Here is a 25,880-nt window from a genome sequence, read left to right on the forward strand (position 1 = left end):
CCAACAAAACATGCTGACCACCTCCTAACAGAGAGGTGATGGACTGAAGATTCAGAATGTGACTTGCGCTTTCAGATTGGCCCAATGTGGGAAGCTGTGCTTTACTATGTTACAAGACAAGATGGTGGGGCTGGTGCTAGAGATCTGAATCTAGGGGTAGAATGGCTAAAAAAAAAAATTAAGAAAAAAGAGTGACATTGAAGCATTTTTAAGCATCCAAAATAATTGTCTCAATTTTGGTGTCAAAGAATGGTCTTTTCTTGAACATGTGTAAAAAGCACATTTACACATAAGACGCCCATAAATTAATAATTATTTATGATGTAGGCTTTACAGAGACAACTTGAATTATATCTTCAAAACAAAACCTCAGACTTATGACAGTTACATATTTATAGTCATAGAGTATTTTTACAATTTTTTTTTCAATTTTTTCCCTCCTACTGGTGTGTGGTGGGGGCTAACTAAAACTCTCATAAAAATGTGCATTGTCAACCAAAATTAATTCTTTCATTGGCCACGTCCAAAAAAAGAAATGTCTCAGTTTGTCCCTTGAGACCATTACCTGTCAGAAGGTTCGCAGCATGTTTCACCATGAATCCTCTGGAATTGTCATTGGTTATTGCATTATTCAGAACTCAAGCTTTTCAAAGTTGTCTGTATATAAATTATTCTGTTGGTTCTGCTTGCTTTACTCCATGTCAGTTCACACATATTTTCCAAGGTTTCTCTGAAAATATTCCCATCATAATTTCTTATAGCCCAAAAGTATTTTATATTCATATACCATAATTTGTTCAGCCATTTCCCAAATGATAGGCACCCTTCCCCCTTCCTGTCTTAGTTTTTAGTTCTTTGCATTGAATCCAAACATCACCACTGATGATCAGTAGTTGCTATAGTTTTGTTAGTTTAGTTTAGTTTAGTATAGTTTGTTGTCCTGAATACCTTAGAATGTCATCTGTAATAACTTTTTCTGTATTTTCCACACAGGTGACAGATCAGTCAGTAAAAGCATTTGCAGAACACTGTCCTGAACTACAGTATGTTGGTTTTATGGGCTGTTCCGTTACCTCAAAAGGAGTCATTCACCTAACAAAGGTAGGTGCAATAGCTGTGTCTTTGCCATCAGTGATTATCACTCGAGTTCTTGGCCTGTGCATTAGATTAACTAGAATACCTACGAATCTTGTTTTAAATTTATTTTTAGTTTTCAACATTCACTTTTATAAGATTTTGAGTTCTAAATTTTTTCTCCTTCTCTCCCTTTAGTAGATGGTCTTTGAGAGCTGTTGTGTTAAAAACAAAATACTGCCCTTGACCAGACTTGAGTAATAAATATCTCTGAACTTAGCTAGCTGTTTATCAGACAACTGGCACATAGTACATCAACAGGGGCTTCTGTGAAACCTTTCCAGCTTGGTAGCATCTGCCAAATCTTGCACTGCAGTGTCCTAGGTGTTTAGGATACTGTCACCTCCTTAATTGATCAGTCATCAAAGTAAGATGTTAGTAAAGATATAGTTATGATAGTGTGACATGTATACCTTGTAAAATGAAGATAAATAAGAATTTTGTGTATTTTACAAGTGGTTATCAGGAAGACTTAAGTTTAAATGGCCATTTGATTGTCATTTAGATGGGCTGCATGTCCTGAAATGAAGTAGAGATTGGTTACTTAGCCATTTTGCATGATAAACTATATATACCTCAAACCGAAATTGGCAAATGTACTTAGGAAAAAAATTTGTCCTAGGTACCAGAAAATAAAGTCAGAACAGGTTCAGCAAGTATATCCACGTGCATGCTAAATACAGATGTCATACCTTAGCAAACTCAGAAACATACATCTCTCTGTAGTCCATGCTTTTGGTGTCATCTTTTCAGTTTTATAGAATAATGACACAGGGCCAAATTTAATGTGCACATTAAAATAGTTAAAAAAATATATCTCACCTTTTCTAATAGACAAATTGTCTCTTGAGGAATGTAACTTCAGTTCGTAGGAGTTCTAAAGTTAAAGTTTAGTTTAGTAAAACACAACACAATTAAGCATATTACCTTAAGGGCTAAGAATCAAATTTCAATTGATAATCACTGTTCTCCTCTATCTGAAAGATTCTGTAGTGGGCATATGAGCCATGTTATTCTATTCTAGAGAACCATTGCTTTGTATAGCAGTTACCTTTTGGAGAAGGGGTAGACTCTTAGAGCAGTGCCAGAAAATACTGAGCGGTACCAATTTTTTATTCCCATTGTTTTTCCTACCAAAGCATTTTATTCTTATTGTGAAATTGCTACTATATGTTTGACCTCTCAGGGAACAGTTGCCTATTTATTTTTTATGGGATTTTTTGCCCTTAATTTGTTGGCAGATGAATTTTTTTGTTATCTAAAGATTTTTATAGAATGTGGTATGTATGACTTCAGGTGAAAGAATTGAGAACAGTATTATAATGCCTGTATGTGGCCTTTTTAATGATCACTTGAAATTAGTAGTTAAACGCAAAAATAGCATACCTATATGAGCATCTAGCTTCTTTCTCTGGTAGAATAGCTGGGATAGCAGATTTCTGCATTGGCAATTAACTTTGTTGAGAAAATTCACCTGAAAATTAGAAACCGTTTTTGTTGGATTCTTCCAATTGGGAAAGGAGAATGTTGGGATTCATATCAAAAGAAATCACAAAGGTTTAAGCAGTCCAATGCTTGCTACAATAAGCATGACTCATGTCATAGTATGAGTTCCTATCTTAGTCACTGTTCAGACAAAAGAATAGAAAAACATTTTTAATGTGGAAAGGATGCAAGGATCCTCCCAGCTACTATCTGCTTCTTCTGGTTGAAAATCAGGCAATAAGTTAATACTTTAGCCCTCAGAGGTTTAATAGTCTAAAAGTCTTTCATTTATACGTGACTTTTAAAAATCCACTTCTTTCCCGCATCTTGATCTCAGCTTTGCCACTAACTAGTTATGAGACTTTAGAAAATTAATCTCTTTGGGCCTGTTTCTTGATATGTAGAGTTTTTTTTTTGTTAGGAGGAGGTAACACTGCAGCTATGCAGTCATTTAGTTCCCCCCTGATTCTAACATTTTATGAATCTCTAAATAACATGCTTAAAACAGACCTTGAGCAGTCATCTGGTGCATCCCTTTGATAAATATTAGGAAAACCTATGCCTGATAAAAAGTTTCTTTGTAGGTTTTCCTCATCACCAATCTATTGGTGACCAAATCTATTAAATCAATCAACAAGCATTTTTAAAGCACCTATTATATGCCAGGTGCTATGCTAGGCACTGGGGATACAAATAACAAAGAATGAAACAATTCCTAAACACAAGGGGGTTACATTAGCAAGGAAACATTAAACATATATTGGTGTATGCATAATAAATGAGGGAAATAAATACAGTTCTGTGTTGTTAAGTTCAAGGTAGTTAAGGATGAAGGGCATTAGCAGTTTGGGGGTGGAGTGGGAATCCAGAAAGGTTTCATTCAGAAGATGGAGATTGAGCTATATCTCATGCTGTGAGCTCCTTGAGGACAGAGTGTGTCTTTGGAGACTTTTTGTATCGACAGTACTTAGCCCAGTGTTTGATACATGGTAGTTGCTTAATAAATGTTTATTGATTGACTGGAGAAAGAGAAAAACTTATGAGGGACAAGAAAATGACAAGAAAATATGTTCCAAGCATGAGAGATATCCAGTGCAAAGACACAGAGATGGGAAATGGACTGCCATTTTTGAGAAACAGGGAAGAAGCCTGGTTTTACAGGATTTCCCAGTGTGGGGGGTTAAATAATGTCCAATGAGGCAGAAAAGATAAATTGGGTCCAGGTTGTAAAGCACTTTAAAAATTACAGAGAAGTTTATATTTAATCCTACAGGCAATAGAGAGTCATTGGAGTTGATTGAGTAGGGGAATGACATGGTTGTATCTTTACTTAAGGAAAATGAATTTGGCAGCTGTGGGGTGGGGCAGGGGGTAAATTAGTCTAGGAAGTGACTTGAAGCAGGGAGACTAATTGGAGGTTATTACAATAATTGAGGCCGAAGGTGATGAGGACCAGAAAGAAAGTGGCAACTGTGTGACTAGAAGGAAGTTTGGATGTGACAGATCATTGAGGCAGAAACAGCAAGATTTGGAAATTTCTTAGATGTTTGGATTAAGAGACAGTGAGGAAGAGGATGCTAGTATTAAAAACCTGAGAGGGTTGGTTGATGTCTTTGACAGAAACAGGGAAGTTTAGAAGAGGGTTGTATTTGGGAGAGAAAAAATGAGTTCATCTCTTTCTGCCTTAGCTTCCTTGTTTAGAAAATGGGAATTAGAATAGTATTCACCTCCCAGGGTTGTTGTGAGGTTTAAGTAAGATAACATTTGTAAGGTGCTTTGCAAACCTTAAAGAGTGATAAGGGGGGCTGCTAGGTGGTGCAGTGTATAGACCACCGGCCCTGAAGTTGGGAGGACCCCAGTTCAAATCCAGCCTCAGATACTTGACACTTATTAGTTGTGTGACCCTGGGCAAGTCACTTAACCCTGATTGCCTCATACACACAAAAAGAGTGATATAAATGCTATTTGTTATTGTTAGTTCTGTTTTGGGCAGATTGAATTTGATATGTCTAAAAGGCATTTGGTGATGTGGGACTGAAACTTAGAAGAAAGAATAAGACCCAATATATACATTTTTGTGGTATCTGCGTAAAGATAATTATGACAGTTAAATCCATGGGAGCTAATGAATGATCAATGTCAAATAATCTTCCTAAAGTACAAGTGCAACTGTGTCATCTCCTTATTCAGTCAACCGCAGCAGTCCCCTACTGTCTACAGGATCAAAGCACTAGACACTTCACTGCCAACTTCAGGCATTTTCACTGGCTGTTCCCCTGCCTTGACCTCTCTCCATCCTTATCCGAAACTCTTAGCTCTCTTCAAGTCTCAGTTAAAGTGCCGCCTTCTCCAAAAAGCCTTTCCTTTAAGTACTTCTTAAAATTGTCACCTTCCCTTTGAGATGACTTCTAGTTTGTGCTGCATATGCGTTGTTTGCATGTTGTCTCCCACATTAGACGGGGAGCCCCTTGAGAGCAGGGGCTGTTTTGGGCCTTTGTTTCTACCCCCAGTTATTACCACAGTGCATGGAACATAGTAGGCACATAATAAGAGCTTCTTGTTGTTGGTGTTAAAAGGAATACTGCTAAGATTTAAAAAAAAACTTTAATTTAAATTCTTTCTTTAAAAGTTTAGTAAATGCAAATAGCAAATTAAATAAGCAAGTCCATGCAATCATAAATCCCTTAAAACTTAGTTCATTTAAAATGTCCAGCTTCAGGAATGTTACAGATTCTCGAATTTTAATAGTCTCAGTTTGAGTTTAATTAAATCAGTTCTAAAGTTATTTAAATCAGTAGTTTTAGTATGTACAAAAGTATATTTCTTTTGTTTTAACATTAATACATTTTCTTTCTCACTCAAATGTAGAAGCAAGTTTTAATTTTTAATATAAAATATGCATTTCTAAGTGTAATATCGATTTTTATATTTTACATTGTTTTCATAGTATATCAGAAAAAAGATCCATAATTAGGTTGTTTGATTAACTGGGGTGTGCCATCCCCAATCTAACATATCAACCATTGTTTCTTGTATGATATTTTTGCAATGGTATATTAGAAAGACTAAATCACTTTCAAAGACATTTAAATTATCGAATTAAAACAAAAACTTTTGTTTTCAATATTTTTCCTCTGAATGAAGCACTAATTAAAATTAAATTAATATTAATTAAAATTAATATTTTAATACCATATGAATTTTAATTTACTAATTTTGAAATACAGTTTAAAAATTAAGCAGATAATTTCTGTAGGAATCATAGAGGTATAGGAATAGAAATAGAACAGACCTAAAGTCATGTAGTCCAAACCTAGCTCATTTTAAGTTTAGGAAACTGAGGCAGGCTCAGAGACTTTAACCGACTTGTCCCAAATGACATAGTTATTAAATAACAAAGAGCTAGCATTCAGACTTAAGTCTTCTTATTCTGAATCCAGGGAAATGTAATAAATATAAATTAGTGAGTTATGGAGCTAATTTATTCATCATCTTCCCTTCCTATTTCTCTATAAACTGAAGAAAAAATAAGAGCTTTCTCGGTTTTTCAATTCCCAAAGACTTTCTTTGTTTGTTATCAGTAGGCCAAAAGAAGGAAGCATTCCTTTTATATTTGTGGGAGAAGCTACAGCAAAAAACATGGCTGGTCATGTAAATAGCATCCAGTTAATCTAGCTGTTCAAATGGCCTGTATGAAAGTTAAAGAATCTCAGAGTTGGAAGGAGCTTTGCATCTAATTCAGCCTGTACCCAATCAAGAATTCTCCTTATAATCTCCCTCATCATTTAGCCTTATTCTACAGAGTATGATTAAGAGGGAAACATCCTTACCTCAAGGCAGCCCAGTGCCATAAACTCCTTTGCTTCCTTTGCCACCTCTGTACAAATAGGTAACTCCCCAAACTCTAATTATAACTACTGTAGCCCTGTATTTCCAGATATGTGCTAGACATTCCCACATAGATGTCACAGATACTGACCAGACAACAAAATTGCTTTTAAATTTCATTTAAATAGAAATAGCAAAATACTTTTTATGTGTGTATAAATATATGTATATAAATATATGTGGTTGATATTTAATAAGTTTGAGTAATTACAGATTGTGGTGTCTGGTTTGTGTTTGTTCTAATGAACCTGCTTCTATATATTTTTTTTACTTTTTTACTTTTTACTTTCCTGCATTTCCCCAACTCCACTTTATTAATTATCCTAATCTCAGAATCTTAGAACTTTAGAGCTAGAGAGAAATTGAGAAATGAAGAAATTGAGACTCGCAGAGGAAAGTCAGCCCTTTTTCACCCAGGTAGGAATGGGAGGCAGTGTGGTACAGGGGAAAGAGGACTTCTTTTGGAGGTGGAGGACCTGTCTCACCTGAAACTCACTACCTGCATTACTTTGGCAAATTATTTAACCTCTTTGTTTCCTCATTAGGAGATTTGACTGGATGACTTCTGAGATCTCTTGTAGCTGTTTCTGTGTGGTCCTGTGATTAAATCTTCATCTCTTGGCTACCAGTCTAGTGGTCTTTCCTTGACTCCCCAATCTACTAATATTGTAGGAGATTCCAATATTTGGGAAATCTCAACTGTACCTTCCAAAGAGAAAATTAACCATTGCAAAATGTGTCTAAAATTTTTTATTATATTAAATTCAAATGTAGTTATAATACAATGATAGTTACTATAACAAAATATTTTGTAATTATAAAGTCATCGTGGCTTAACTTGGAATCAAGATGACCAAGGTCTAAGCCTTGCTTATATGTGACCCGTGTTAGTTGCGTGAACCTGTGTAAGTCATTTAACCACCTTTTTTGTTCCTTGGCAACTCTCTAATAGTAATGATAGTGAGTTCCTGGCATGCATTAATAGAAGGCATTTCCATATCAGGAGTTACCTCCATAAGTCCTATCTCCTATTCCATCTCATAGAGGCAGCTAGGTGATGCATTGAATAGAGAGCTAGATCTGGAGTCAGGAAGACCTGAGTTCAAATTTGTCTCCAGATACTTACTCCTGTGTAACCTTGGGCAAGTCACTTAACTGCTGTTTGCCTCAGTTTCTTCAACTGTGAAATGGGCACAGTAGTAGCACCTATCTCAACTATTCTTGTGAGAATCAAAATATACAACATTTGCAAAGCAGCACAGTGACTGGCATGTAGCAGGCACTTATAAACTGCTTATTCCCTTCTCACCTGCTAAAATGACATCCCTATAAAGTCATTGAGAATCATTCCCATGAGATTTAAAAAATTTAAATACTTTTAATGAAGCTGTCATTAATTTTTATCTCTCTCCTTTTCCTCCTTGTCCTACCTCCACTTATGCCCTGCCCATTGTGAGGTCTGTTGAAAACACTACGGAAGTGCTTATCAGATCTCTCAAGTGGCTTGCCATTTCCTTCTCCAGTTCATTTTTACAGATGCAGAACTGAAGCAGACAGGGTTAAATGACTTGCCCAGGATCACACAGCTTGTGTCTGAGGCCAGCTTTGAACTTGGAAAGATAAGTCTTTCTGATTTAAGTTCTGGCACTCTATCCACTGTGCCACCTAGCTGGTGTGTGTGTGTGTGTGTGTGCGCGCGCACGCACGCATGCGCGCATTCAGGGGTTCATAACTTAGGGTCAGTGAACTTGTTTTTTATTTTTATTATTTTTTGTAAGTTTTTAAAAAGTTATTTTTAGTTTTCAACATTCACTTTTATAAGATTTTGAATTCTAAAATTTCCCCTCTCCTTTCACTTCCACCTCCCCAAGATGGCATGCAATCCAATATAGGCTATACTTGTACAATCATATTAAACATATTTCTACATTAGTCATGTTGTGAAAGAAGAATCAAAACAAAAGGGAAAAACCACAAAAAAGAAAAAAAAAGGAGAGAAAATAGTATGCTTCGATCTGCATTCAGACTCCATAGTTCTTTCTCTGGATATGGATAACATTTTCCATCATGAGTCTTTTGGAATTGTCTTAGATCATTGCATTGCTCAGAAGGGCTAAGTCTAACAAAGCTGATCATCACACAATGTGGTTGTTACTGTATACAGTGTTTACTGGTTCTGCTTCCTTCACTCAGAATCAGTTCATGTAAGTCTTCCCAAGTTTTTCTGAAATCCACCTGCTCACCATTTCTTACGTATTGGAATAGTAATTCCATTATATTCATATACCACAACTCAGCCATTCCCTGATTAATGGGCATCCCCTCAATTTCCAATTCTTTGCTACCACAAAAAGGCTGCTACAAATATTTTCATACATGTGTGTCCTTTTCCCTTTTTATGATTTCTTTGGATACAGACCTAGTAGTGGATGAAAGGGTATGCACAGTTCTTGCATCTTTTCTTTTATTATTTAATATTTTTAGTTTTCAACATTGATTTCCACAAGATTTTGAGTTACAAATTTTCTCCCCATTTCTACTCCCCACCCCAAGATGGCATATATTCTGATTGACCCTTTCCCCAATCTACCCTCCCTTCTGTCACCCCCCTCCTCCCCATCTCCTTTCCCTTTACTTTCTTGTAGGGCAAGATAGATTTCTATACCCCATTGCCTGTATATCTTATTTCCCAGTTGCATGTAAAAACAACTTTATTTTGAGCATTTGTTTTTAGAACTTTGAGTTCCAAATTCTCTCCCTTCCCTCCCCACCCACTCTTCTTGAGAAGGCAAGCAATTCAACATAGGCCACACATGTATCATTATGTAAAACACTTCCATGAGAGTCATGTTGTGAAAGACTAACTATATTTCCCTTCATCCTATCCTGTCTGCCTTTACTCAGTTTTCTCCCTTGACCCTGTCCTTTTTCAGAAGTTTTTGCTTTTGATTAACTCCTCCTGAGATCTGCCCTGTCTTCTATCATCTCCCCTCTCTTATCCCCTTCCCCCCTACTTTCCTGTAGGGTAAGATATCCAATTGAGTGTGTATGTTATTCCGTCCTCAAGTCAAATCTGATGAAAGCAAGATTCACTCATTCCCTTTCACTTGCCCCTTCTTCCCTTCCAATAGAACTGCTTTTTCTTGACACTTTTATGTGAGATAATTTACCCCATTGTATCTCACCCTTTCTCCTCCCAATATATTTCTCCCTGACCCCTTAATTGTATTTTATATTTTTTAGATATCATCCCTTCATATTCAACTCACCCTGTGCCCTCTGTCTATATCTATATCTATATCTATATCTCTCTCTCTCTATATATATATATATGTATATTCCCTTCAACTACCCTAATACTGAGAAAAGTTTCATGAGTTATAAATATCTTTCCATGTAGGAATGTAAACAAAACAGTTCAACTTTAGTAAGTGTTAGGGTCTTGACCAGCAAGTTGCCCTATCTCAGTACTCAATGACAAGGCGGGAGCAATGATGGTTATAAGTCCAATTTATTGGAAGCCATTATCCATTTTTATAGGTTTTTGCACTACATAAGCAGAAGCAGGTGTTCAAGGGGGTGAAGGCATGGGAAAAAAGAGATGTGCTTCAGTAATGTATTGTTGCACTTAGATTAGATGTAAGTAGCAATGTCTGGTGGGAAGAATCTGGATTATTATAAACTATATTGCCTACAAGCGTATGGGAAAACTAGGGCTGTGGTAAGGTGGTTTCCATAGACGTATGGGAACAGATGGGGAGTGCTAGTCTACTGTGACAGGAAAGGCTGGGAACAGGAGGGGAGTGCTGTTTCTACAGTATCTAAAGAGGCATGGGAAGGCTCGGGCAGGATACAAACTGGTATCACTACTATATGAGCTATGTGAGGCACGGGGCAGGATACCCTTGTAAAGTATCCAAGAAGTTCCCATTAATTAAAGCATGTTTGTGTTAGGCACTGGTTCAAGAGCATTTGGTAATGGCCAGCTGGGTTCCTCCTACTGGGCTTGTGAGTCCTTGGTGGATGGACTCTGCCTGCATGAGAAAGGATGGCTATCAGAGCAGGAGGGGGGTGCTGTTAGGGGGGCTGCTAGGGACGGAAGTCTTTCCTCCGGGCACCTACCGTTCCAACTCCTACTAAGCCTGTCTGGTTTTACCCAGGAAACAGGCCAAGTACTAGGGTCCGAGCAGCCCTGGGGTCGGCACTAACTCCCTACAAGTAAGTCCCTTATGATTTCTCTTTCCTGTTTACCTTTTCATGCTTCTCTTGATTCTTGTGTTTGAAAGTCAGATTTTCTATTCAGATCTGGTCTTTTCATGGAGAAAGCTTGAAAGTCCTGTATTTTATTGAAAATCCATATATTGCCCTGGAGTATTATACTCAGTTTTGGTGGGTAGGCGATTCATGGTTTTAATCCTAGCTCCATTGACCTCTGGAATATCATATTCCAAGTCCTTCCATTCCTTAGTGTAGATGCTGCTAGATCTTGTGTTATTCTGATTGTGTTTACACAATATTCAAATTGTTTCTTTCTGGCTGCTTGCAATATTTTCTCCTTGACCTATAAACTCTGGAATTTGGTGACAATATTCCTAGGAGTCTTCTTTTTGGGGTCTTTTTCAAGAGGCAATTGGTCGATTCTTTCAATTTCTATTTTACCCTCTGACTCTAAATATCAGGGCAGTTTTCCTTGATAATTTCTTGAAAGATGATGTCTAGGCTTTTTTTTTTATTTTTGATCATGGCTTTCAGGTAGTCCAATAATTTTAAAATGATCTCTCCTGCATCTGTTCTCCAGGTCAGTGGTTTTTCCAGTGAGATATTTCACATTGGCTTCCATTTTTTCATTCCTTTGGTTTTGTTTTGTAATTTCTTGATTTCTCATAAAGTCACTAGCTTCCACTTGCTCCATTCTAATTTTTAAGGTAGTATTTTCTTCAGTGGTCTTTTGGACCTTCTTTTCCATTTGGCTAATTCTGCCCTTTATGGCATTCTTCTCCTCATTGGTTTTTTGGAGCTCTTTTTCTATTTGGGTTAGTCTATTTTCAAGGTGTTATTTTCTTCAGTATTTTTTTGGGTCTCCTTTAGCAAGTCATTGACTTGTTTTTCATGATTTTCTTGTATCACTCTCATTTGTCTTCCCAATTTTTCCTCTACTTCTCTAACTTGCTTTTCCAAATCCTTTTTGAGCTCTTCCATGGCCTGAGACCAATTCCTAATTTTCTTGGAGGCTTTTGATGTAGGCTCTTTGACTTTGTTGACTTCTTCTGGCTGTATGTTTTGGTCTTCTTTGTCACCAAAAACATTTTCTATAGTCTGAGTCCTTTTATGCTGCTTGCTCATGTTCCCCGCCAACTACTTGACCCTTGAGCTTTTTGTCAGAGTATGACAGCTTTCAAAGCAGAGAGTGCTTTCTCCCAAGCTTTAGGGGTTTGGACTGTTGTTTTCAGAGCTACTTCTATTCTGAGGTGGTATGATACTCCTCTCCTGGTCTGTGCTCTGGTATGTGAGTGCAAGCACTCCTTTCTGCTGTGTAGCTACCAGGAGGACTCCCCCTCCACAGTCATCACAAGCTCTGCCACACCAGCATTCCTCCTCCTCCCCTAAGAACTGCCAACCAGGACCATGACCCAGATCCAAGCAGGGCAAAGTAAGAGAACCCTGCTTCTGCACCAGATTCTGCATGCCTTCTCTGACCCACCACTTGATTCTTCCCACCATGTGAGCCAGGGACTTTGGAAGCAGCTGCCAGAGCTTCCTGCTGCTGCTGCCACTGCTGCCACCACCGCAGCCACTCCACCTCCACCCCACCCAGGGCTAGGCTGGACTCTCACCCAGATCCAGCTGTTTTCCCACTGACCTGCTCTGTGGTCTTTGGTGTTTGTGGGTTGAAAAGTCTGGTAACTGTTACAGCTCAGTGATTCATGGGCCTGAGGCCTACTCTTCCCAATCTCCTCAGTGCCTGGTCTGTCCAGGTGCAGCCCATTCTGGGCTGTGCTCCATACCCAGTACCATGCAATAGTCCCTTCCCAGAGACCATCCAGGCCGTCCTGGGCTGGAGACCTGCTTCTCTCTGTTATTTCATGGGTTCTGTAGCTCTAGAATTTGTTCAGAGCCATTTTTACAGGTGTTTGGAGGGATTTGGGGAGAGCTTAAGCGAGTCCCTGTTTTCCAGCCGCCATCTTGGCTCTGCCCTCCAAGTATGTACAGTTTTATAGCCCTTTGGGCATAGTTCCAAATTGTCCTCCAGAATGTTTGGATCAGTTCACAACTCCACCAATAATGCCTTAGTGGTGAACTTGTTCTTTTTTTTTTAACCTCAAAGTTGTTTTATTTTTTTTAAATCATTATTTATTTATTTAAAATGTTTAGTTTTCAGCATTAATTTTCACAAGAGTTTGAATTACAAATTTTCTCCCCATTTCTACCCTCCCCCCCCCACTCCAAGATGGCATATATTCTGGTTGCCACGTTCCCCAGTCAGCCCTCCCTTCTGTCACCCCACTCCCCCCATCCCCTTTTCCCTTACTTTCTTGTAGGGCAAGATAGATTTTTATGCCCGATTGTCTGTATATGTTACTTCCTAGTTGCATGCAAAAACTTTTTTTTGAACATCTGCTTTTAAAACTTTGAGTTCCAAATTCTCTCCCCTCTTCTCTCCCCACCCACCCTCCCTAAGAAGGCAAGCAATTCAACATAGGCCACATGTGTATCATTATGCAAAACCTTTCCATGATACTCTTCTTCTGAAAGACTAACTATATTTTGCTCCTTCCTATCCCATTCCCCTTTTTCCAATTTTCTCCCTTGACCCTGTCACTTTTCAAAAGTATTTGCTTTTGATTACCTCCTCCCCCATCTGCCCGCCCTTCTATTGTTCCCCCTTTTTTATCTCCTTCCTCCTTCTTTCCTGTGGGGTAAGAAGCCCAGTTGAGTGTGTATGTTATTCCCTTTGTTGACTTCTTCTGGGTTATATGTTTTGCTCTTCTTTGTCACCAAAGAAAGATTCCAAAGTCTGAGTTAGATCTGAGTCCATTTTCACTTCCTGGCCATGTTCCCAGCCAAATACTTGACCCTTGAGTTTTTTTGTCGGGGTATGACTGCTTGTACATTAGAGAGTGCTTTGTCCCAAGCTTGAGGGATTGCGCTATTGTTTTCAGAGCTATTTCTACACAGCAAGCTCTGCCACACCAGCACTCCTCCTCCCCAAGAACCACCAACTTGGACCTCGACTCAGATCTTAAGTGTGCTCTGCACTCCCACTCTGATCCGCCACTTAATTCCTCCCACCAGGTGGGCCTGGGGCTGGAAGCAACTGCAGCTGTAGCTCTGTCCTCAGAGCTGCACCACCTCTGCTCCCCCCAGGTTGGTGGCCGAACCTTGAACTCCCTTCACTCAGTCCCCACAGCTTTTCTCACTAACCTTCTCTGTGTCTTTGGTGTTTGTGGGTTGAGAAGTCTGGTAACTGCCACAGCTCACTAATTCAGGGTGCAAGGGCCTGTTCCGCGCGGCTCCCTGTCTGGTTGGTCCGGGTGCAGCCCATGCTGGGCTCTGCTCTGCTTCACTCCCAGCTCCGTGGGATAGACCTTACCGAGCAACCATCTAGTCTGTCCTGGGCTGGAGCCCTGCTTCCCTCTGCTATTCCATGGGTTCTGCAGCTCTAGAATTTGTTCAAAGCCATTTTTATAGGTTTTTGGATGGACCTGGTGGGGAGCTCACGCAAGTCCCTGCTTTCCAGCTGCCATCTTGGCTCCGCCCCAAACTTGTTCTTTTAAAAAACAATTAACTCTATTTTGATATAATTTATTTCCTTTGTAATCCTGTATATGTTATTGTTGTAAGGGCTGTCCTCCACACATAGCATGATGGTGTCAATATATGGTTGGAAGAGAGGGAAAACAGACATCTCTCGTTTTCTCCCTGATTCCATCTCAATGGGGCCTTTAATTCCTAGTAAGAGAAGAAATAAGGGGTGGAGACCAGAAATTTGTCCAGTCTGCTTTCTCCTCAGAGAGAGGGGTTCTGGGCTAGAATTATATCTACTTTCTCCCTTAAATATTATTTGTCTAGAGGATGTAATTTTCAGGTTTAAGCTAACATCTGATTTTTGTTTCATTGAGGAAGCAGGACCTTAGATTTTATATCAAAGGCTTGACTGTCTTTCCAGTGAATACCAGTTCCACAATGAATAGCTGTAATACTTGGCCAACAAACCCATTTATCCAAATCATTAATAAAATAGAAGTCAGAGAAAGTAGCCTTTGGAGAATATATACCAGACAATACAGAGTGAAGGAGTTCTCCCATGGGGGTGGGGTGGGTGTTGTTATTCAGCTCAGCTAAGAGAGTGTCCTCGATCTCACCTAGTGGAAAGTTCCCCAAAGTCTCAGGCCGGGGATAGGGACATGATGCCAGCTTGCCTCTCTCCTGCTTTGGCCAACCCTGGTCTGCCTCTCATGTAGGTGATGTCTTAATCTCCACCAGTGAGGAGAAAGTCCTATACCAGTGGGCTTTGGGACTGCTGTTACATCCTTCTAGGAATTTAAAAACATGTTTTTAGGTCGTTTCAGTTGAGCCTGACTCTGTGTTACCTCATTTGGGGTTTTCTTGGCAAGGATACTGTGGTGGTTTGTTATTTCCTTCTCCAACTCATTTTATAAATGAGGAATTGAGGCAAACAGGATTAAGTGACTTGCTCAGAGTAACATAGCTAGTAACTATCTGAAGCTGTGTTTGAACTGAGGTCCTCTACTCCAGGGCTGATGCTCTATCCACTGCACCACCTATCTTCTCTATAGCACTGAGTACAAATAACTAAAAATTTACTAAGATTATATTACTTTTTCTTCTCTCTGCTGTCAAATTACTTTTAGTATCAGTGCTTTTGAAACTACACTAATTTGTGTGGCATATTTGACTATTTCTCTTGTCGCTTAGTTTTTTACTTTTTCTTCTTTTCCTTCCACTCACCCAGTTTTGCCTACTTGATGCCATCATTGAGTCTTTTCTCTCCCTCATTCACATATCTGATCAGTTGCTAAAACTCATTGTTTCTACCTCCTTAACATCTCTCAAGTATTCCCCTTCTCTCCAGTCACACACCATGTCTTTCAATCTCTAAATCCCTTCTCACCTGTAATGGATGAATGAAAAACAAAACCTTTATTAGGTACTTACTATATCCAAAGAAAGAACTGTGTAAGCACTAGGGATACAAATAGAAGAGCAGATAGTTCTTGCTCTCAGGGAACTGACATTCTTTTTTTTTTTTTTTACTTATTTATTTAATATTTTTAGTTTTCAACATTGATTTTCACAAGAGTTTTAATTACAGATTTTCTCCCCACTTCTGCCCTCCCCACCTCCCACTCCAAGATGGCATATATTCTGGTTGCCCCGTTCCCCAGTCAGCCCTCCATTGTGTCACCCCACTCCCCCCCATGCTCTTTTCCCTTACTTCCTTGTAGGACAAGATAGATTTCTATGCCCCATTGCCTGTATATCTTGTTTCCTAGTAGCATGCAAAAACTTTTTTTTGAACATCTGTTTTTAAAACTTTGAGCTCTAAATTCTCTGCCCTCTTCCCTCCCCACCTACCCTCCCTAAGAAGACAAGCCATTCAACACAGTCTACATGTGTATCATTATGTAAAACCCTTCCACAGTGCTCATGTTGTGAAAGACTAACTATATTTTGCGCCTTCCTATCCTATCCCCCTTTATTCAATTTTCTCCCTTGACCCTGTCCCTTTTCGAAAGTGTTTGTTTTTGATTACCTCCCCTTATCTTCCCTCCCTTCTATCGTCCCCCCTTTTTTATCTCCTTCCTCCTTGTTTCCTGTGGGTTAAGATACCCAGTTGAGTGTGTATGTTACTCCCTCAGGTCAAATCCAATGAGAGCAAGATTCACTCATTCCCCCTCACCTCCCCCCTCTTCCCTTCCTATAGAACTGCTTTTTCTTACCACTTTTATGGGAACTGACATAGTAATGGGAGAGAGAACACATATGGAAGTTTCAGCTGCAAGTTGGATATGATGTTCCCATGGTCCTAGGGTGCAGTGGCAAAGCAGATGATAATGCCTGTGCTTTAACAGCATTTCCTTTGAAATTCCTTGTATTTTTGGATATCTGACTTTCATTCCTAGTATTTGGTTGATAATATTTTTCCCACTCTACCATTTTACTTCTTTTTTTTAAATTTATTTTTATTTTTAGTTTACAACAGACGTATCTACATAATTTTGAGTTCTAGATTTTCTCCCCTCCCTCCCCCCTCCCTCCCCAAGATGGCACGGAATCTCATATAACTATCACAAATGAGTTTGCATTGAATTAATTTATACTCTAGTCAAGTTGCGGAGAAGAATTATGACCACTGGAATGAGTAATGAGAAAGAAGAAACAGAACCAAAAAAAAAACAACCCAAAAACAAAAACAAAAGAGAAGAGAAAAGGCGAGCATGAAGTGTGCCTCAATCTGCATTCAAACTTCATAGTTCTTTCTCTGGATGTAGATAGCATTCTCCATCGTGAGTCCTTTGGAGTTGTGCCTGCACCATGTGTTGCTGAGTAGAGCGAAATCTGTCAGGATTGGGCCTCATGGAATCCATGTATCTGTGGTTGTGTACAATGTTCTCCTGGCTCTGTTCCACTCACTCAGCATTATGTCGTGTAGGTTTTTCCAGGTTGTTATGAAGTCTGTATCATCCCCATTTCTTATGGCACAATAGTATTCCATTACCTTCATATACCACAGCTTGTTCAGCCATTCCCCAATTGATGGGCATACCTTTGATTTCCAATTCTTTGCTACCACAAAAAGAGCCGCTATAAATATCCTTGTACATATGGGTCCTTTTCCCACTTGTGTGATTTCTTTGGGATGCAACCCTAGAAGTGGTATTGCTGGGTCAAAGGGTATGAACATTTCTATATCCCTTTGGGCATAGTTCCAAATTGCTCTCCAAAATGGCTGGATCAGTTCACAACTCCACCAGCAATGTAACAATGTTCCAATTTTCCCACATTCTTTCCAGTATTTATCATTTTCCTGTTTTGTTATTTTAGTCAATCTGACAGGAGAGATGTGGTATCTAAGAGTTGTTTTGATTTGCATTTCTCTAATCAGTAGTGATTTAGAGCATTTTTTCATATGCCTATAGATAGCTTTAATTTCTTCCTCTGAAAACTGCCTGTTCATATCCTTTGACCATTTCTCAATTGGGGAGTGGCTTTTATTCCTATAAATTTGGCTCAGTTCCCTATGTATTTTAGAAATGAGGCCTTTATCAGAGATACTAGTTGTAAAGATTTTCTCCCAATTTTCTGCTTGCCTCCTAATTTTTGTTGAATTGACTTTTTTTGTACAAAAACATTTCAATTTAACATAATCAAAATTATCCATTTTGCATTTTGTAATGCTCTCTGTCTCTTTTTGGGTCATGAATTCTTTTCTTTTCCATAAATCTGATAAGTAAACTATTCCTTGCTCTCCCAAATTACTTCTAGTATCAGTCTTTACTCCTAAATCATGAACCCATTTTGACTTTATTTTGGTATATGGTGTAAGGTATTGGTCTATGCCCAGTTTCTGTCCTACCATTTTCCAATTTTCCCAACAGTTTTTGTGAAATAGTGAATTATTAGCCCAGAAGCTGGCCTCTCTGGGTTTATCAAAGAGTAGATTGCTATAGTTGTTGACTTCTCCATCTTGTATTCCTATCCTATTCCACTGATCCACACCCCTGTGTCTTAGCCAGTACCAGGTAGTTTTGATGACTGCTGCTCTGTAGTACAGTTTAATATCTGGTATGGCTAGGCCACCTTCTTTAGCATGTCTTTTCATTAATACCCTAGATATTCTAGACCTCTTGTTTTTCCAGATGAATTTTATTATTATTTTGTCCAGCTCAGTAAAATAATTTTTTGGTAGTTCGATTGGTATGGCACTGAATAGATAGATTAATTTAGGTAAAATTGACATTTTTATTATATTAGCTCAACCTAACCATGAGCAACTGATATTTTTCCATTTATTCAGATCTGACTTTATTCGCGTGAAAAGTGTTTCATAGTTACGTTCATATAGGCCCTGGGTTTGTCTTGGCAGATAAACTCCCAAATATTTTATAGTGTCTACTGTAACTTTGAATGGAATTTCTATCTCTTGCTGTTGGGCTTTGTCAGTAATGTATAGGAATGCTGAGGATTTATGTGGGTTTATTTTATATCCTGCAGCTTTGCTAAAGTTGTTTAATATTTCAAGTAGTTTTTTACTTGATTCTCTAGGATTCTCTAAATAAATCATCATATCATCTGCAAAAAGTGATAATTTAGTTTCTTCTTTTCCTAATCTAATTCCTCCAATTTCTTTTTCTTCTCTTATTGCTACAGCTAATGTTTCTAGTACCAAATTGAATAGTAGGGGTGATGATGGACATCCTTGTTTCACCCCTGATCTTACTGGGAATGCATCTAGCTTATCCCCATTACAGATAATGCTCGTTGATGGTTTTAGGTAGATGCTATTTAGAATTTTAAGGAAGGTTCCATTTATTCCTGTGCTTTCTAGTGTTTTTAATAGGAATGGGTGCTGTATTTTGTCAAAGGCTTTTTCTGCATCTATTGAGATGATCATATGGTTTCTGCTAGTTTTGTTGTTGATGTGGTCAATTATGCTAATAGTTTTCCTAATATTGAATCAACCTTGCATTCCTGGAATAAATCCTACCTGGTCATAGTGTATTATTCTTGTGATGAGTTGCTGCAGTCTTTTTGCTAATATTTTATTTAAAATTTTTGCATCAATATTCATTAGAGAATTTGGTCTATAATTTTCTTTCTCTGTTTTGACTCTACCTGGTTTGGGTATTAGTACCATATTTGTATCATAAAAAGAATTTGGTAGGACTCCTTCTTCACCTATTTTCCCAAATAGTCTACAAAGTATTGGAATAAGTTGTTTTTTAAATGTTTGATAGAATTCACATGTAAAACCATCTAGCCCTGGAGATTTTTTCCTAGAGAGTTCATTGATGGCATGTTCAATTTCTTTTTCTGAGGTGGGGTTATTTAGAAATTTTACTTCCTTTTCTGTTAACCTGGGCAGTTTATGTTTTTGTAGATATTCATCTGTATCTCTAAGGTTGTCAAATTTATGGGCATAAAATTGGGCAAAATAATTCCTAATTATTGTTTTGATTTCCTCTTCATTAGAGGTGAACTCACCCTTTTCATTTTTGATACTGTTAATTTGATTTTCTTCTTTCTTTTTTTAATTAAATTGACCAAAGGTTTATCAATTTTATTGGTTTTTTCATAAAACCAGCTCTTTGTTTTATTTATTAATTCAATAGTTTTCTTGGTTTCAATTTTATTAATCTCTCCTTTGATTCTCAGAATTTCTAATTTGGTATTTAATTGGGGATTTTTAATTTGCTCTTTTTCTAGCTTTTTCAGCTGTATGCCCAGATCATTTATCTCCTTTTTCCCTATTTTATTCATGTAAGCGTTTAGGGATATAAAACTTCCCCTAAGAACTGCTTTTGCTGCATCCCATAAGTTTTGGTATGTTGTTTCATTATTGTCATTCTCTTGAATGAAGTTATTAATTGTTTCTCTGATTTGTTCTTTGGCCCACTCATTCTTTAGAATTAGATTATTTAGTTTCCAATTACTTTTTATCTTATTTTTCCATGGTTCTTTATTAAAAATGATTTTATTGCATCATGATCTGAAAAGGATGCTTCCACTGCTTCTGCCTTTCTGCACTGGATTGTGAGGTTTTTATACCCTAGTACATGGTCAGTTTTTGAGTATGTGCCATGTACTGCTGAGAAGAAAGTATATTCCTTTTTATCCCCATTCAGTTTTCTCCAGAGGTCTATCATATCTGCCTTTTCTAAAATTCTGTTTACCTCCTTAACTTTTTTCTTATTTATTTTGAGGTTAGATTTATCAAGTTCAGAAAGGGGGAGGTTGAGGTCTCCCAATATTATAGTTTTGCTGTCTATTTCTTCCTGTAACTCCCTTAACCTCTCCTTTAAGAATTTGTATGACTTACCACTTGGTGCATATATGTTAAACAATGATATTGCTTCATTGTTTATGGTTCCTTTTAGCAGGATATAATGTCCTTCCTTATCTCTTTTAATTAAATCTATCTTTACTTTTGCTTTGTCAGAGATTAGGATTGCTACACCTGCTTTTTTTATTTTAGCTGAGTCGCAATATATTTTACTCCAGCCTTTTACCTTTACCCTGTGTGTATCCCCCTGTTTCAAATGTGTTTCTTGTAAACAGCATATTGTAGGATTATGGTTTTTAATCCATTCTGCTATCTGCTTCTGTTTTATGAGTGTTCACCCCATTCACGTTCAGAGTTATGATTTCTATCTGTGTCTTTTTCTCTATCCTATTTCCCCCTGTTTATGCTTTTATTTCTCCCTTTCCCCTTCTCCTACTCAACAAAGTTTTGCTTTTGACCGCCACCTTCCTCAGTTTACCCTCCCTCTTTATTCCCCTCCCTTATCTTACCATTTCCCACTTGCTACTTCTCCCCTCCCTTCTGACCCCCCTCCCTTTTTCCCCCCCCTTCCCCTCCTACTTCCCGTAGGTCAAGTTAGATTTCTAAACTTATCAGGGTATGTTATTCCCTTCTTGAACCAGATCAGATGACAGTAAAGCTCAAATACTGCTCTTCTCCCTCCCTTCTTTACCTCTACTATGTTTTCGTGCCTCTTCATTTGGTGTAATTTACCCTTTCCTACTACCTCCTTACCTCTTTTCTCATAGCCCTCCCTTTACATCTCTTGCTTATGTTTTTTTATCTTTGCATCAGTTAATTTATGCAGGCATTCACAATCTATGTGTATCCCTTTCAATTGTCATAATAGCTGTACCATTCTCGACTGACATATATATGTATATATATATAAAACATACATGTGATGATATAATCCCACATAAAGATACAGACAACCTGCCCTTATTGGTTAATAAGGTTTGTGGGGTTTTCCCCCCTGGTTACCTTTTTATGTCTCTCTTGAGTTTTGTATTTGGAGATCAAATTTTCCATTGAGTTCTGGCCTTTTCATCAGGAAGGTCTGGAATTCCCTTATTTCATTGAATGCCCATCCCCTTGCCTGAAAAATTATGCTTAGTTTTGCTGGGTAGTTGATCGTTGGTTGTAGTCCCAGCTCTTTCGCCCTTTGGAATATTATATTCCAATTTCTCCTGTCTTTTAATGTGGTAGTTTATAGATCCTGCGTGATCCTTACTGTAGTTCCACGATATCTGAATTGTTTCTTTTTGGCTGCTTGCAGTATTTTCTCCTTTAGTTTATAGTTCTGAAATTTGGCTATAATATTTCTTGGTGTTTTCAGTTTGGGATCTCTTTCAGGGGGTGATCGGTGAATTCTTTCAATGACTATTTTGCCCTCTGGTTCTAGGACCTCTGGGCAGTTGTCTTTGATAATTTTTTCGAAGATACTGCCAAGGCTCTTTTTTTCATCATGGATTTCCGGTAGACCAATAACTCTTAAATTGTCTCTCCTGGATCTATTTTCCAGGTCAGTTGTTTTCCCAATCAGATATTTCACAGTTTTTTCTATTTTTTCATTCTTTACATTTTGTTTTACTACTCCTTGGTGCCTCATAGATTCATCAGCTTCCACTTCCTCAACTCTAATTTTTAATGAGTTTGTGTTTTCATTTTGCTTTTGAGTCTCCTTTTCCAATTGGTTGATTTTGCCTCTCAGGGTATCATTTTCTCTCTCTAGATTCTGAATCTCCGTAGCCATTTCACCAATCTTTTTTTCCATATTTTCTTTTAGCTCCCTAATTTGGTTTTTAAAATCGTCCTTTAGCTCTTCCAGCAGTGCTTTTTGGGCTGGAGAGTAGTTCACATTACCTTTTGAGGTATCCGATGTATCTATAGTGTCATTGCTGTCCTCTTCCATATTCGTATTTTTAATCCTGCCTGTCTCCATAAAAAGAATCTATTGTCCTTGGTGTTTTTGTGTTCTTCTTCATGTTTGTTGGTTTGCCTTTTCCTGGCTTTACAACAACTTTCTGCCTTTGGGGCTCAGGGCTCTCTGTCCCAGCTTTCTTATTCTGGGGGTTGTGAGTCTAGAATTATAGCCTTCAGTTTCCTGAGGTGTGGGGGAGGGGTCTGGCTCCCTGACTTCTCACTCCCTATGGGTGCTCTCCAGCAGTGTTGCTTTTCAGCAATGGTCTCAGCTGTTTGTTGTTTGAGCTGATGTCTGGCACTTCCCCTGGGGAAGCAAGATTACATCTGGACTCCTGGCGTTGACCCCTGCTGATTCTGCTCCTCTGGGACTGATGAACTTTTACTATTTGACCACTGAAGCCCCACTTCTTTCTACTCTGTTCCAGCGTTCTTTTTTTTTTTCCCCAAGGAATTCTCTGCGTGGGGAGGGGAGGGATTAGAATTGTTTACCTGGCCATTATGCCTCCTGGAAGTTCAAGAATCCGAGTTTCTGGGCTGCAAGTGTAAGGCGTTGGTGTTTCCCGGCCGGTGGCGTTGCGCTGCCTCTCGTCACTTCCACAGACTGCCATCCTGCGTTGGGAGGCCCGGGGATCTCCGCCAGTTTCAGGCGCCCAGCTTTCTCCCAGCCCGTCTCCCACATGCATTTCCCAGCAGGCTGCTTCCGCTTTGGTCTAGAGCAGCTCCGCATGGAGCCCTCTCCGAGCGTACACATTCATGCCTTCGGCCTTTCAGACTCTCCCGGCCCGGAGATTTGCCCCACGCAGACTGCTTGCAGTTTCTAACTCTCTCAAATCTGCTCAAATTCACTTTTTTATAGGAATCTGACAGACTTTATGAGAGAGCTCCGGTAAGACGCTGCCTTCATGCGGCCATCTTGGCTCTGCCCCCCCTACCATTTTACTTCTAATTCTATCATTACTGAACTTAAAAAAAAGTTTTAAATTTATGTCATAATTGGCTTTTTTCTTTTGTGATTTCCTGTATCCTTTATTTGGTAAATAATTGTACCCTTAGCCGTAGTTATGAAAAGTATCTCATTTTCTTTTCCTCTAATATTTTTAATTGTATGACTTTTAATTAGATCGCAATTCCATTTTGAGCTTATTGTTGTAAATGGTGTAAGATATTGGTCTAAACCTAATTTCTGCCAAAATTCACCCCATTTCAGAAGAACTTATAAAAGAAGGGAGTCTCATCCCCAGTGATTCATTGACTTATACATTGAACCACAGTTTTGAATGCCTCTCTTTCTTGCTTATTTAGTTCTGCTTATCGGTTTTTCTGTTTGGCATTGTAACCAATACCATATGGTTTTGATCACTAGTACTTTATAAGATAGGTTAAGGTCTGGTCATGTTGTCTTTTGTAGTTATACTTTTTTTTATTATTTCCCTTAAGATTCTAGATTGTTCCTCCAAATTTTGGTATTATTTGTCTAATTCTAAAAGGAATCTTCTCGCTAATTTGATTATTATAGCCCTATATCTGTAGGTTAGTTTAGAAAATATTATGATTTTTTTGTTATATTGGTCACCAAGCCATGATCAGTGAATTTCTTTCCCATTAGTTAAGCCTTACTTTATTTCTGTTAAGAATGTTTTATAGTTATATTTGTGTAAATTGTGTATGTGCTGTTATGGGTTAATTCCCAGCCATTTTATGCATTTAGTGGTTATTTTGAATGAAGTTTTTATTATAATTTTCTTATCTTTTTTTGTTACCATTATATAGAAATACTGATGATTTTTGTGCATTTATTTTTGATTTTGCTATCTTCATGAAACTATTAATTTCTTGGCTACTTATCTTAAATATATCATCATGTCATCTATAAATAGACATAGTTTTGTCTCAGATAATAGTGGGGTATGGGGCATCCTTGCTAAGATTTAAAGTTTTTTAAATTCATTGGCTTATCTTGAGTCATTTAGTGAGATATACCTCTTATAATTCTACAGTCTTTGGGTTGGGAATCATTGGCTAAGTAAGTTTTGTCTGATATTTTGCTGTTTTTAAATGATCTAAAATTTTCAATTGGACTTTTATTTTCAGAACTTTTTCCCTCGAAGCACCAGAATTGGTGAAAAGGTGATTAATATAAACTAAATATATTCAGTGGTCTTTTTGTTTTTCTTCTTGAAAAACTCAGACATGAGAAATGAGCATAGAGGAGGTATGACAAAATGAAAGGGAAGTTAATTAAACCAATCCAATTAGATGAAGTAATTGCTCTCCGTGCTTATTTTCCCATTTGATTTCATTTACCTTTAATTCATTTAAGCTCTTTTTTTGGTTCAAGTGAAACTGTATGAAAAATTTATATTTTAATTGAAAAGAATTTCTTATCCTCACCTCTCACTGAGTAAAAATATGACAGGCCTCAGCTCTTCCTGAATGCTCCTGACTTTAAGTGCTGTTTGTAGTTTGTTTTGAGCTCTGGAAATCTCATGTAGAGAAAAGAAAAGTATGTAGAGGGGAAGGGAAATCTAGGAAAAGTCAATTAGAAAGTGTTGCTTTCTTTCAGAGTGAAAGAGCTGGAGCTGTGCATCATTTATGAATTAGTTTTCTAACATCCAAAAATCCAATTAGCAAAATCACATTTCTGCAGCAGAAGACAGTGATTAAAAAACTGCTGAACTCAAAGTAGTCAGAATTCCTGCCACACACATTAAAACTGACAGTTTACTAAAGCTTTAAAAAATGTTCTGTATTCTAAAAACAAATATGTAAATAGGAAAATGAGTGTGCCTCTTGATGCTGAAATGACTTTTGAATAAGTGGAATGGGAGTGCATTTTATATGATTTAGATCTAAGTATTAATGAAACTTGTGCTGTAGATAAAGTTTTTAAGAGATGCATATCTTAAAATTACCAGACCTTGTATATTTTAGTGATATACATAACAATGTAAAGAAATATTCATTTTAAATATCGTAGAAGGTCAAAAAAAATCTGGTATTTAACAAGGATTTGAGGTGTGATTTCTAGGACTTTGGACAAAAGAAAGCATTTATATTCTAAAACTTTTTGATACAGATTTCAAATATTAATGATACTTAGTTTTAGAGGAATGAAGCCAATTTGTTATCGTCACCAGAAGAGCAATCCACATTGCTTCCATTTAGTCCTTTTCCTGTTACAATACTTTGACCCTCAGTGTTGTTGTTTCTGTTTAGTTTAGTAGGTATGCATGTAAATTATGTCATTGCTTACAGTAACTGCAAGATTGACTGACTAATTTTTTATTAATACAATGAATTTATAATAACCTTTTCAGTTTTTTAAAAGAATAAAGGTGGTAACTGTCATTTCCTGGCCCTTTCCAAGACTAGAATGGGAACAGAAGGTATCTTGTTGCCTGCA

The 25,880-nt window shown here is 37.9% G+C and overlaps 1 protein-coding gene across 1 annotated transcript in view; it reads left to right on the top strand.

The window, feature by feature from the left end:
* FBXL17 (F-box and leucine rich repeat protein 17) overlaps positions 1 to 25,880 on the top strand; it is a 557,672-nt gene that overhangs the window by 136,697 nt on the left and 395,095 nt on the right. Inside the window, exon 5 of the mRNA XM_036736154.1 lies at positions 994 to 1,101. Within this exon, the coding sequence (XP_036592049.1) occupies positions 994 to 1,101 (108 nt within the window). The remainder of the gene's footprint in view (positions 1 to 993; positions 1,102 to 25,880) is intronic.

This window comes from Trichosurus vulpecula, chromosome 1 (assembly GCF_011100635.1).
Source record: "Trichosurus vulpecula isolate mTriVul1 chromosome 1, mTriVul1.pri, whole genome shotgun sequence".
NCBI classification, from domain to species: Eukaryota; Metazoa; Chordata; class Mammalia; order Diprotodontia; family Phalangeridae; genus Trichosurus; species Trichosurus vulpecula.